The 13,774-nt window shown below is 46.5% G+C and overlaps 1 protein-coding gene across 1 annotated transcript; it reads left to right on the top strand.

Moving 5' to 3' along the window:
* The first annotated feature begins 4,050 nt into the window (after positions 1 to 4,050).
* RBP4 (retinol binding protein 4) lies at positions 4,051 to 13,491 on the top strand. Its single transcript, XM_054436518.2, has 6 exons — positions 4,051 to 4,145; positions 4,257 to 4,385; positions 4,501 to 4,637; positions 4,805 to 4,911; positions 11,281 to 11,493; positions 13,209 to 13,491. Exons 2-6 carry the CDS (start codon positions 4,275 to 4,277, stop codon positions 13,244 to 13,246), a joined length of 606 nt encoding a protein of 201 aa, XP_054292493.1. The 5' UTR covers positions 4,051 to 4,145; positions 4,257 to 4,274; the 3' UTR covers positions 13,247 to 13,491.
* The last annotated feature ends 283 nt before the right edge of the window (positions 13,492 to 13,774 follow it).

Raw genomic sequence — 13,774 nt, 5'->3', positions numbered from 1 at the left:
TTATTTTTACAATAATCTTATAAGGTAGGTACCATTATCATTTTACAGGTGAGAAATTGAAGTACAGAGAAATTAAGTTAGCTTGCCCAAGGTCATAGCCAGCAAGTGATAGTAACCTACTCTAAAACTACCAGTTTAAATATGGCTAAATTAAAAAATGTGCACGTGAGGTGAACTAGACATCGTACTTGATGCTAGAGGGAGATATACAAAGACTCTTTCTTTGAAGATTTTGAAATCTAGACAAATATCATAAAATGTTAAATACTAATACAAAAGTGAAATAAAAGTTCCAGACAATCTTTTCAAAAATCTACCAAAGAATGATTTAACTTCCTTAAACCTTCTGTTTAAACAAGTTTTCAGTAGTACTCTACATAAATGAGCACATGTAATTTCTAATTCCATCATTGTTAAATTTTTTTGCTGCAGTTCATGACTTCTACAGGAAGTTATGCTTATACAATAGCCAAAACATGTGCCTACAAGGTAGAAGCACCAACACAAAAATCAACAATATCCTGGGTTAATTAAGTGTATTTCACATTATTATACTGAACCCACCCTTCAGTTCCACCTTAGCCAGATTATCTGTTCCTATAATTACCCATCATGGAAAGGCACCCCGTGTAGGTACGAATTTCAGGCACATTTGGCAGCCAACTGCACAGGACCCTTCCATCTGCACATTTGCTCTCATGAAAGCCCTGTGCCTGCACTTAACTGATGGGTATAACCAGGTATCTCAGAGACAATTTGGTTAGTGAAAACCATATTGTTTTTATCCAAATTGATGAGACGGTCTGATGACTTTGCAACCACTGAGAACACCGTATTGAAAAAATTATCTCTTTGTACCTGAAAACATGGACTGACTAACCTTTCCATTTTTCAACCAATTATTTTGACATCTTTTAAATGCAGTCAGAAGATAAATGCTGCTCCACTTCCTTGTTTTTCATTTTTCTTGGCCTCTGTCCAGATGTGGGTATCAATGTTACTTTGTATAAAATGGAGCTGGTTGCAAGTGCTTAATTTTCATGAGGGTAAGGACATAAATGTCTTGCATTGGTTCTGTCAGTTATGGTAAAACCTTTTTCAGTCTTTTTTAGGAGTTAGTGATGTGTTTGATGCTGTTAAGGTTAAGGTAACAACAACTTCTGTTACAGGTAACCTCTCAAATCTCAGTAGCTTCATCCAGTGGAAGCTCATCTCTCGTTCACATAAAGTCAGTCACCAGTGGGGACCCTGGCAGATAAGAGAAGAAAAGAGGGGAGGTGATCAATTGAATAGGCAGCTTTTCTGAGCTCTGCCTGGGAGTGGCACAGCCCCTTCCGCTGGCCAGAAGGCTCGTGGCCTTATAGAGCTTCGTGAAGTGGGGACAGGGAAGGCAGGGGCTGGCAGACTGGTAGTCCCCAACTTTACAGCATGGAAGGGGACTGCAAATTTTTCGGTGAAAGGCCAAGTAGCCACCTCTGCTACAAGCACTAAATCCTGAGGAATTATATATTAGAAAGGATGAACTCTGAACAGGTCTTTAAAAATAAACGTTTTATGGAGTTTGCATAGAGTGACTAATTTCAGTAAAAGAAATTATATCTATTGATTAAGCACCTACTATGAACAAGTCTCTTGATATACCCAGTGGAAAAGTGGGGAGAGTGGGGACAGGTACAAAGATGAATGAAAGAAACATGGTCTGTCTCTCCATGAAGCATGGCAAGGAAATGAATGAAATTTTGTGTACATTATATATGATCTATAAGATGTATTTGAAACATAATTTTACCTACAGAAAAAGGAGCAAGAAAAATATTTGTAAAGGAAATATTTGCTTTATTTTCTGATTAACGTTTTCACCATAGAAAATTTTAAAAATACAAAAAGGAGCAAAGAAAAAATCTTTCAGTGTCCCTAATCCTATCACACAGAGATATTCACTGTGAACATTTTTCCTTTTGACTTTACATATACACATATTTGAAAAGTTAATGTATGAGGATCTTTTCCAAAGTACTGAAGTTAAGAACATCAGTTGACCTGAATTAACTTATTTGTAACCATGAAGAAATCCTAAAAAGAATGCCAAAATAAACTGTTTTTCTCTGCTGGTATCTGGAGCACTAAGGTCCATGATTTATCATTAAAAGTGGAGGGGCAGAGGAATGGTTACACCAACTTTCTTTTTTCACCTCAAATTTTTACTCTGAAACAACATTTAAACACCCAACAAATAAATGAAAACTTGTTGGTGCATCAAAACCATCATCAAAATGAACTGAAATACCCTTCATTATTCAACCTACAGTGCGTGCAAGGGCCACCAGAATGTGTTCCAGGAGAAATGGCTGCAAGGCCAGGGGGTATTAGGAGAACGTTTTTGGCAGGAATAACTGTCCAAAGGCAATTGGGCTAAGCTAGGAGCTCTCCATCACTAAAGAACTTGGAGCAAAAACTGGAAGACCTCTCCTCTGCAATGCCGAAGAGGGGATCCAAGCATTGGGCAGGAGACAGAGAGGTGCCCTAAAATCCTTTCCTGCCCAGGGTGCATAGATCCATACCCCATAGGGTCCTGCAGGAGAGGGTCTGAAGCAGAACTTATTTGAGCTGTTTGGGATTACACAGTCTTCTATAAAACTGGCCCAATCAGAAGATTTCCTAGTTAGCTTGTTGTCCAGAAACAGGCTTTCCTAGCTCTGCGGCGGTTAGAAGTTAAATGCATCACCGTTGGCTCCCCAGACACTGCTGGGACTCAAATGGGTGCAAGAGTGTAGGGGAAGACGGGAAAAAGATGGAGAAGCAGGGGGAAAGAAAGCCACAGATGTCATCTTTTCAGGATGCTCAGAATTAGCCCTAATGCCCTATAGATAAAGGATTGGTCTGAGAACCAATCAACTCCTTATTTCTGTTTGGCAGCCACCTTCCTCTTTCCCGGTCTCCTCTTATTTCAGGTCTGGGCTGCAGCAAAATGGCCCAAATTGATCTCGAATCTTTCCAATTTAGGCCATGGAGACACAATCGATATTGTATGGAAGGAATCTCAAGAAGAGATACTTCTTTGCCACATCATGAATTCTCATTCCGTCATTCTCATCCTTTGACTGGCTGCTTTGATTAAACGAGTGGAACTCTAACTTCGAACAGAAAGAGAAAAACAGGGTCAGTAAATTGTGCCATCACACAGGCAAAATACCTAAACTAGTCACACTGTTTTGATTCAATTGGCTACTGACGTTATAGAATGTTGTTTACTCTTCTCTCCTTTGTCTACTCCCCAGCCAACAAAATAACCAACCTTAGCTGTTTTGAAAACAAATGAAAATTCCAACATGGGTTTGAAATAAAATTGCATCATAAACAATCGGTAGGTGTTTTTCAAAGTGGTTTCAGGGAAGTGCCACGGAGTAAGCAGGCGACCACCGAGGCTGCTAAAATATTTCCTGTCCTGACCAGGGTTGCGTTTCTGGAGAATATTTAACAGGGAGGGTTTTAATGCTTTTAAAGATGTTGAAACTAAAGAACAAATATTGACCAGAGGGCACCACAACGCTCCTGAAAGAGAGTAAAATACATCCTTTATAAAATGAAAAACTACTTGGATGAATTATTCCAAAATTCCTGCACAAGTGGACCTCAGAAGGCAGACGGAGGCGCCAGTTTGGCATGGCCAGGGCCTGGGCACTCACGCACCAGGGAGCCTCGCGGGTCCGCTCTCGCTCTGTGAGGCCACGGTCTTCCCGCCAGGTTGACTCGAGCCTCCTGCCAGAGCCACTGGCCCCGGAGGCCACCCTAGACCGCAGCTGGCGGCCGCTGGCACGAGTGCAGGGTAACTGAGCCAGAGCCGCTGGCGCATTTGGCCTGGCCAAGGCCACCCCGCGCGGCCGCTCCACCGTGCCCGAGGCTGTCCTGGAGGTGAGGCCGGCCCACGGGGACCCTGCCCGTGCCCGGGCGCCGGTGAGTCAGGGCGCGTTATGCAAGTGCCCCCAGCGCCTCCCCTTCGGTCTTTCACCCCGCGCGGTTACGAAAGCGCGACCCCCTCCCCCCGGCGCTATAAAGCAGCGGGGCGGCCGCGGCGCGCTCGCCTCCCTCGCTCCACGCGCGCCCAGACGCGGCGGCCAGGCTTGCGCGCGGTTCCCCTCCCGGTGGTGAGTCGCGGCCGGGGCCTCGGGGCCGGCGGCGGGATGGGCCGGGGTGGGGTGGGATACGGCGGCCCGGGGGTCGGCTGCCGGACACTGACGGAGGCGCGTCTCCCGCAGGGCGGATTCCTGGGCAAGATGAAGTGGGTGTGGGCGCTCCTGCTGCTGGCGGCGCTGGGCAGCGGCCGGGCGGAGCGCGACTGCCGAGTGAGCAGCTTCCGAGTCAAGGAGAACTTCGACAAGGCTCGCGTAGGTATCGGCCCAGGGGGCCCAGGCGGCCCAGGTCCCCACCCCTATCCCCGCCCTCCCCGCGGCCCGCCGTGCGCCCCCGGACGCCAAACCCCTGCTGTCGTCCTTCTCACAGTTCTCTGGGACCTGGTATGCCATGGCCAAGAAGGACCCCGAGGGCCTCTTTCTGCAGGACAACATCGTCGCGGAGTTCTCCGTGGATGAGACCGGCCAGATGAGCGCCACGGCCAAGGGCCGAGTCCGTCTTTTGAAGTCAGTGGCCGCCGGGGCAGCTGCGCCCTTTGCGCTCCAGGGTCCCCCAAGGGCCCTGCCTGCTGATCGCCTCGTGGGGATTGTGAAGGGAAGGGAGCACGGAATGGGTGGAGGGAGGGAGGAAGCCCTTTGCCCGGCTTGGCTGAGGATCCCCTTGGCTTTTGCAGTAACTGGGACGTGTGCGCAGACATGGTGGGCACTTTCACAGACACCGAGGACCCTGCCAAGTTCAAGATGAAGTACTGGGGCGTAGCCTCCTTTCTCCAGAAAGGAAGTGAGTAGTCAGCTCTGTGGGACTGTCTTGGGAATGGGGCCCCTACGGGGCCAAATCGCTGGGTTTCTTCTCCAGAGGTACCTACCCTTAGGAAGAATGGCCTGCGGAAAGGTCTGGAAGTGGCAGGAATCCGCAGCACCGCCTGAGGTTAGGGGGACAAGATTGGGAGCAGCTACCTACCCCCTCCCCAAACCTCAGCCCAAGAAACCTGGCCTAAGCTCAAAAGGACCTTTCGGTTTGTCAGGTGTCATTTTCCCCACCAGCCACTGTGCCAAGGTGTGTGCCTTCTCCATGCTTTCTCCTCCTGTCTTCCACATCACTGCTTCACCTAGCTCTGCATTTCCTCCGTCTCTTTGGGCTGAATCCCTGAGACAGCTTGACTATCTGGGGCTCCCGCAGAGGCCGAAAGAGCCCTATCCAAGGATGGAGGGAGCACTGTGCATAGGGATGGATGTCTCCCAAGTGCCTGGCCTGCCGATGCTGAGATTCTGAGCCAGGCACAGTGTGCTGTGGCAGTGGCCTCTTCCCTTTCCCCTAAGCTGTGAAAATCAGACGTGGAGGGGAGCGATGTTGAGGACTTGCAGAAGAACATCCTAAAATTTGGCCTAATCATGAGAAAACAGTGTCTACATGGCTCTTTTTTCCATTTTTTCCCCCATTTATCCTAAGTTTCAAATTAGGAATCTACTTGGAAGCTAGAGAATAATGCAGGCCAGGGGGCACATGTCATGGAATCTTAGAGAGGGAGAGTTAACCTTTTGGAGGGGGTTCATTATGTAGATGAATAAACTGAGGCCAAGAGAACTTTGCTCAAGGACATGCAACAAGTTTGTTAGAGCCAATGTCAGAAGCCAGGCTTCCAAATCTCAGGCCAGGATTAGGTGGCCCTGAACTACAGGGACTCCTAATCCAGACCAGCTTTTGCAAAGTATTGTTTGAGCTCTTCTGTGAGATAGGACCAAGGGTTGTTCAGAGAGACTCTCTCTGCTGGGTGATCCAGGGTAGAAGTGTCCTTTATTGTAACCCATTACTATCCATATATGGCACACCACACTCTTGGACTTCCTCTAAAGTTGTGTGTTGGATAAAATTGCATTTTTAAATTTTATTTAATTTTTAATTTTAATTTAATTTTTTTTTTTTTTTTAGAGACAGGGTCTCACTGTCACCCAGGCTGGAGTGCAGTGGTGCCATCATGGCTCACTGCAGCCTCAACCTCCTGGGCTCAAGCAATCCTACCACTTCAGCCTCATGAGTAGCTGGAACTACAGGCGTGGGCCACCATGCCTGGCTAATTTTTGTATTTTTTGTGGAGTCAGGGTCTCCCCAGCTTGCCCAAGCTGGTCTTGATCTCCGTGGCTCAAGCCATCCTCCCATCTCTGCCTTCCAAACTGCTGGGATTACAAGTATGAGCCATCATACCTGGTAGAGAAAAAGCTGAGAAGCTTTGTTTTTATTTATTATCCTTGGAAAAATACAAGTTATTTCAAATAGTGTAGCAAAACGTCCCAAACTGATTTATTTAGAGTAAAATATACTTTTCTAATAATGGATTACAAAAATCAATACCAGAGGTTCAAGAGTACTAATTTTTAGAAAGAGGAAACACATATGCTCTATAGCATTTTGAGATGTGCTCCTTAATGGACTAGGATTCTGTTGGCAATGCCTTTAGGGACAGGATCAGAGAGGACCCAATGAGAAGGGAGCATTTTGTTTTTTGCCTCCTCCCCCCTATCAAACCAGATTAGTTTGCTTTTGCCTCTTGTATATTGGTATTTTATCAGGATTTCATTTGGAGGGAAAAAGTATTGGAATCTTGAAAGTGATTGCTATAGATATTAAGTGAGATGACTATAATATGGAAGGCTTAAGGATAAATTCCTTCTTAGGTAACATTTCAAAAAAGAAGCTGTGCAGTGTTGTAGTTAAGCCTGCCTGGTTAAAATTAGACCTCCTAAGTTCAAATCCCAACTCCGCCACTACTTGTGGAACCTTAGATATGTTCCTTCACTTCTCTGTGCCTATTTCCTCATCCGCAAAATGAAATGATCATAGAACCTACCTCGTGGAGTTGTGTTACAAGATGCAATGAGTCAACAGGCAGAAAGCACTCAGAACGGTGCCTGAGACATGAGTTCTTTGTAAGTGTTTGATATGACGGCTGCTTAGTTATCTCCCTGGTCGTGAAATCATAGCTTTAGATTCTGCATCTAGAATGGGAGGACCCATGGAGACCACTGGCTTCAAGTCTCTTGTTTTAGAAGTGAAGAAACTGGGGCCCATAGAGAAGTGACTGGCCTAGGGACACAGGGTGAATTTTTGGCACCTCTTAACCCATGGCTTGTAAAAAGGCACAAACGATCCCTTTGTTTTCTGAGTATCTCACAAATGGCATGGCTTGATGCACCTACCTTGTTCTGTTTTACATGCTTGTTTTGGGATCATCTTAACAAACTCTACTTTCATTCCTCGTGCCAGTTTCTTCCCTGACCATGGTCTTGCTTTAAACACTGACTTGGACAGAGGGATTTGAAGGCCACTCCAAGAGTGGGCTGCATCCTCAGCCTCTCCCCTGCTCCACACACTGCATCTCACCAAACGGATGTGTCTAAAATGAGGTGCGCTTATGGAGAGAAAGTAACTCAGGGCCAAACGATCATGAAATTTGTTGTCAAATTATTTTAAAATTAAATATGATCAATCTCTACAGTTGAATATGAATGTCAGTGTTAACAGACTGATGTGGCTTGCTGCTCCAGCCTTGGGCATGCTCCGTACTGGTCTTCCCTTCTGGCTCCACCAGCAGCGAGCAGGATGTCTCAGGGGTTGAGGATACTACCATCAGCAGGTCTTGATTGAATACAGGCTAGCCTCCCTGAGATTTGACTTCCTTCACTATGAAATGGGGATAAAGAATAGTTTCTATTTCATAGAATCATTGGAAGGACTAATTAAGATAATTTGTGAAAATGCTTAGCCTAGTGCATAGTAAGTGCTCAATAAATATTAGCTATGATCATCATTGTTTTGTGCTCTTGCAGAAAGACATGGACAAAGACTCTCCTTGTGTCCTTCTGTCAGATGAAGTCTGTCACTCTGCTGGTAAAGGGGCCCTTGTCAGGCTGAATAACAATGCAAGCTTGAATGTTTACATTAGTGTTGCTCAAAGTCAGGGTTCCTGCTCCATCTATATCTAAATACACTGGGGTGCTTGTTAACAAACGCACAATTCTGGACTCAAACCCAGGATTATGGAGTCAGACATTCTAAGGGCATGGCCCTGCAATCTGCATTTTAAGTATGCTCCTTGGGTATGCTGTTTCCGCACATTGAAGTTTGAGAACCACTGGTCTAGATAATTCAATCTGAAGAGTTTGGCTTACTCAGGTATCAAGGCCTCAGACTCCACTCACTTTTCTGGGGCCTGTTGGGGTATTTTGACAATACATCAGAAATAGCATTAAATCTGTTGCCTGGCTGGCTCAGCTGGACTGTTAGGGCTGAGAACCACAGGGAGCTTCCCAGCTGGTCTTGCTGCTTTAGATGATTGGAGCATGCAGGTTTAGGGAGCTGAAAGGACACATGCCAGGCCCACAGCAGTGAGCAACAGAACAGACCAATGGAACCAGGTTGCCCAAGACAGCACCCTCTATCAAGCATTTTCTTTGGTTTTAGGACTGGCAGTCCAAACCGCTAAACCAGTCTGTGTAGGTACAGTGTACACGCAGCTGCAGCGTGACCCCACTTCCTAGGATGGTAGAGGGGAGGCAGGGGCTCCCAGCCACACAGCCATTACCTCCAATGCTCTCTGTCCCTAGCTCCACTGCATGCGGTTAGCTGCAGTCTGGAAATGGCTGGGGGTGTCTGGTTCTCCAGAGGAGCCCTGCCCAGCTGCCGGGTGTGAGGAGGTTAGAGAACCAACCTCATTCTCGCAGTGCTCTGGCAGTTCATGTCTTGCAAATACTCTTAAAAGGGAGAGCCTGGTCAAGGTCACTATGATTCAAATTCTTCGTCTTTGAATTATTCAGCCAAAAGAGCCTGGAGATTAACCAAACCAACTTAGGCCTTCTTTTAAAGTCAAGAACAGTAGCCAATTTTACTAAATCCAGGTATTGAAAGTTACTTAATTCCTCTGTCAAAATTTACATGATGGCGACCATTTTGGAGGGGAAAAAAAAAAAAAAGTTAAGCTGCCGATTGGCCAAGCTAATAGCTGCCTGGATCATGAGTCGAGGTAACATTTCAAAGGCAAGTGTTTTTGTGTCTGAGGGTGCCTGTGACAGACACTGTGATCCTCGTAACCAGGGAAAGAATGACTTCATCCAAGGATGAGGAAGACCACCCAGATACTCTGGAGCCTGTGAGGGGAGTCAGTGGTTAGGGTGAGGCCCAGCAGGCAGCCCTGTGGCTTCTGTTCCCAGCCTTTCTGCTGAATAACTTTATGGTCCCTGCTGAGCAGTCATGGTTCTGGAACATCTCCTCAGCCCCACCTCTGACACTGTTACCCTGGAACAGCCTCAAGGCACAGGAGTGGCTCATTCTCCTGGCAGGCCTAGGGTGAGTTGAAGAGAGGGGCTCCACACCCACTCCTGCAACAGCCCCCCTGCAGAGCCTGGGTTTGGGCTGAACCCCATCCTAGGCTGGCACTCCAGGGGTTCTCAGAGAGGCACACCCAGAGGCGACTTAGGGCCAGCATTCCATATGGCCTTACACCCTCTAATGCCGGGGGATCCAGTTCCCTCTGCGCTTCTCCAACTGGAACACTGCAGAGGGAGCATCACCCCTTGCTCCAACACCTGAGCCTGAGATGGAGACACAAAGCCTTTTTGTTTCTTGCCCCTCTCCTGCCAGTGTACTGATTGTCTGGAGACAGCGTGGTGTAGAGGTGAAGCATGTGGGCTCTGGGATCACACTCCCTTGCTTGAATCCCAGTTTTGCCCTGCTCTTTGTGACCCTAGGTGAATTATTAAGTATCTCTGTGCCTCAGTTTCCTCACCTGTAAAGTAGAGGATGATAGTGTGCAGTTTTGGATCAAAGTGAGAGGTAATCCAGAAAACAAATGGGAGTGTCCATACAGTGACTGGCACGTAATTAAGTGCTCCGAAAGTCCCAATCATGGTATTGTGTCAACAAGAAGGTTAAATTAAGTAGAGATGTGGCACTTTTATGTAAATACAGGGTGACACTGTTCTTTGTCTGTGGCAAACCGCTCACATACATTCTTTTTTTCTTTCTTTTTCTTTTTTCTTTTTTCTTTTTTTAAGACAGAATCTCATTCTCACTCAGGCTGGAGTACAGTGGTGCAAACCTAGCTCACTGTAGCCTTGACCTCCTGGGCTCAAAACGATCCTGCCGCCTCAGCCCCCAAGTAGCGGGGACCACAGACGCATGTCACCCCACCTGGCTAATTATTTTCATTTTTCATAGATACCAGGTCTCACTATGTTGCCCAGGCTGGTCTCAAACTCCTGGCCTCAAATTACCCTCCCACCTCAGCCTCCCAAAGTGCTGGGATTACAAGCACGAGCCATGGCGCCTGGCCACACATATGCTCTAATTAACGTTCTTTCCTCTCCTGCCTTCGTTGATATTTTTACCACTTTCATTTACTCTTATTCTTCATGGCTTACATTTCAGCCTTGAGGAATCCATATAATCTAAATTCAGTGGCTCAGCTCTGCCTCTGTGAGTTGTGACGAGGACAAGGTCTGAGAAGGAATATCTGATGCCAGATGGTGGGCCTCTTGTGTTCTCAAGGCAAAACCTACTCTTTGCCAGCACAAAGAAGTGAGTAGCATTAATAAGCAGAATTAGGATGGAGCCAGAGAAGCCGTGACCATGGGCGTGGCATCCTCCAGAGGACTGAGAGAGCAGGGGGCAGCCCGGTTAGTGAGTTGATTAGGAACCAGCTGATAGAGATCAAGAAAGACATAAGCCAATATTGGGGGTAGCATAAGTTGGTGGCCATCAGATATTAGCCACAAAAGACACAGATATTGTTGGAGAGTAGATGGTGAAGCGACAGTAGAACGGTTTATTCTATGGTTTTGATGAGCCCACATTCTTGGCGGTTCTTTGGAAAGATGCTGTCACATTTATAGTGACATAATCACAGGGAGAGATGATTATTGAAGTGAATGAGTTTTCCCTGACTCCAAGATTTTTTTTAATAAAGGAGAACAAGATCCTTTGTGATTTGCCAAGTTTTATAAAAGTTGTCAGAATTCTCTGAAGTGTCCTGCTTCCTAAGGAAATAAAACCAGCTTCTGGAAGTCACTGTGTTCTCAGGCCTGGTCATGATTTTCTCCGACATCTGAGCCCATGAGGGAAAGGCATTGATCGGTATGGTGGCTTTCTGGCTTGCAGATGATGACCACTGGATCGTCGACACAGACTACGATACATATGCCGTGCAGTACTCCTGCCGCCTCCTGAACCTCGATGGCACCTGTGCTGACAGCTACTCCTTCGTGTTTTCCCGGGACCCCAACGGCCTGCCCCCAGAAGCGCAGAAGATTGTAAGGCAGCGGCAGGAGGAGCTGTGCCTGGCCAGGCAGTATAGGCTGATCGTCCACAACGGTGAGTCAGGAGCAGGGTGCCTTCTGGCTCTTCCTGCAGGGCAGTGGGTTTAGACTTTGGGCCCACGTGCTAGTGAAATTCATTTTATCTGTACCCCAGAGAAAACAGGGGGTCTTGGGAGCCCCTTTCTGAGGCCAAATCCTGATCCTGCTTGGCTAGATTTTTCACTGGCCTTCTCATAGGGCTCATGCAGATGTGGGTAAAGGCCTTTGTCCAGTTCACTGGCACTAACACTGCAGTGGGCTCTTTTCCTTTTATTCTGCTTACTTGGGCCATTTCTGTGGTCACCCCTGGCTACACTGCCCCAAAAAACCATTTTGACTGAAATAAGATTGTTTGGGATTGAGCAGCCCAGTAAAGAGGTGGGCAGCTCATGTGGCCATTGACATAAAAATGCCACAGGGGCATCAATGTAGTAAGCTCCAAAGAGAATGATTTCAACGCACCTTCTTTTTTCTATATGAAACCAAATAGCTATGACATTGACTAGCTGGGTTTCCTCAGTTGGGGGTTTTGAGATTCTCTGGAACAACTATAGGATCTTTTAGGAGATATTACCCTTGTCTGATCTTGATTTTAAAACCAGGAACATTGTGGAGGAAACAGCTCCATTTGGTTTGAATGGACACTCACTCATTGCTATGGGATACTGGGTTTCAAAATCCAAATAGAGTAATGCTAAAATGTAGAAAAACAAAATGGGCCAGGTGTGGTGTTTCACACCTGAAAACCCAGCACTTTTGGAGGCCGAGGCGGGCTGATCACATGAGGTCAGGAGTTCAAGACCGGCCTGGCCAACAGGGCAAAACCCCATCTCTACTAAAAATACAAAAATTAGCCAGGCATGGTGGCATGCACCTGTAATCCCAGCTACTCAGGAGGTTAAGGCAGGAGAATTACTTGAACCCGGGAGGCAGAGGCTGCAGTGAGTTGAGATTGCACCACTGCACTCCAGCCTGGGCAACAGAGCAAGATTCTGCCTCAAAAAAAAAAAAATTAATAATAATAATAATAATTAAACAAAATGGAGCATTTCTTTTGGTCACGAACTGACCCACTACACCAAACAGATGGGAACTTAGACCAAAATCAAACTGATTTTGAAGCTTCACCCTCCAAAATTAAATGTAGGGCCAGCGAGGATTCCACCACAGCAGGGCACCTTAGGAAGCAGATTATGCACATTGTACAGATGAGAAAACAGAGGCTGACAATGATGAAGAAAGTTGCCCTAAATCTTTAATAGGTAGCTGAGTTGGATGCAAACCTAGAGTTTTGTGAGTCTGAAGTCCCTTGTGCCACACCATCTGGTGACACATGACATGAGACATAGAAACACTTTATAAAACCATCACCAGTGTGTCCCAGGTCAGGCTGCCTTGGCCCCCACTTCCTGAAAGCTGAGGATGGCCCCCGACACTTTGAAATGCAATAAGGCAGGCTTAAGAGAAATCAAAGGAAGCCCTGTTCATCCAGCAAGTCTTATTCTCTCCACCCCCATTACGTCCAGAGAAATTCAGTGGGTTTCAGAAACAGCCTTGAAAGTGTTTATGAGTTACAGCCACCTGTAACCTTAAGGGTTGCGATCTGCTGTGATGCATTTGAATTAAGAAGCATTTGAATGAAGCCAGCTCCAAGGCCATCATGATGTTCATTATCTACATAAAAACTGGATCCACTTTCTGTCATTAATGGCTTTGTTTTGTATTTTCCAGGTTACTGCGATGGCAGATCAGAAAGAAACCTTTTGTAGCAACATCAAGAATCTAGTTTCATCTGAGAACTTCTGATTAGCTCTCAGTCTTCAGCTCTATTTATCTTAGGAGTTTAATTTGCCCTTCTCTCCCCATCTTCCCTTAGTTCCCATAAAACCTTCATTACACATGAAGTAATGAATCTTCACTGGGGTCAGTGAATCTGCTTGCCTTTCCTGAAAGTTTCTGGGGCTTAAGATTCCAGACTCTGATTCATTAAAATATAGTCACCCGTGTCCTGTGATTTTAGTTTTCATTTGTGTTTATGTCTGTGCTGCAGATGGATGGGTGGGGTGCGCTTCTTTATACCAGGAGCACATGGCTCTTTCTGACCTTTGGCCTGTTCTAGTGCCTAATCTCCATTATTAAATACTGGCTTCTCCCAATTTCCTGAAAAGGAGGTTTCCTCTTTAACTTAGGAAAACCTTATCTACCAGCCTGGCCAAAGCATTGGTGCCAAAAGAGGAAGTGAGTGGATAGGTCAGTCCAGCGAGCCCAGGTCCTCAGTCAGCCCTAGGCCTATGAGG

The sequence above is a fragment of the Pongo pygmaeus genome, chromosome 8 (genome assembly GCF_028885625.2).
Source record: "Pongo pygmaeus isolate AG05252 chromosome 8, NHGRI_mPonPyg2-v2.0_pri, whole genome shotgun sequence".
NCBI classification, from domain to species: Eukaryota; Metazoa; Chordata; class Mammalia; order Primates; family Hominidae; genus Pongo; species Pongo pygmaeus.
Note: the sequence above shows the minus strand (reverse complement) of the source record. Positions and strands in the feature narration are given on the sequence as shown.

Coding starts and splice junctions, on each gene's coding strand:
- RBP4 (XM_054436518.2), top strand. CDS start 4,275: ATGAAGTGGGTGTGGGCGCTCCTGCTGCTGGCGGCGCTGGGCAGCGGC. Junction 4,386..4,500: donor AGAACTTCGACAAGGCTCGC/GTAGGTATCGGC, acceptor TCCTTCTCACAG/TTCTCTGGGACCTGGTATGC. Junction 4,638..4,804: donor GGCCGAGTCCGTCTTTTGAA/GTCAGTGGCCGC, acceptor TGGCTTTTGCAG/TAACTGGGACGTGTGCGCAG.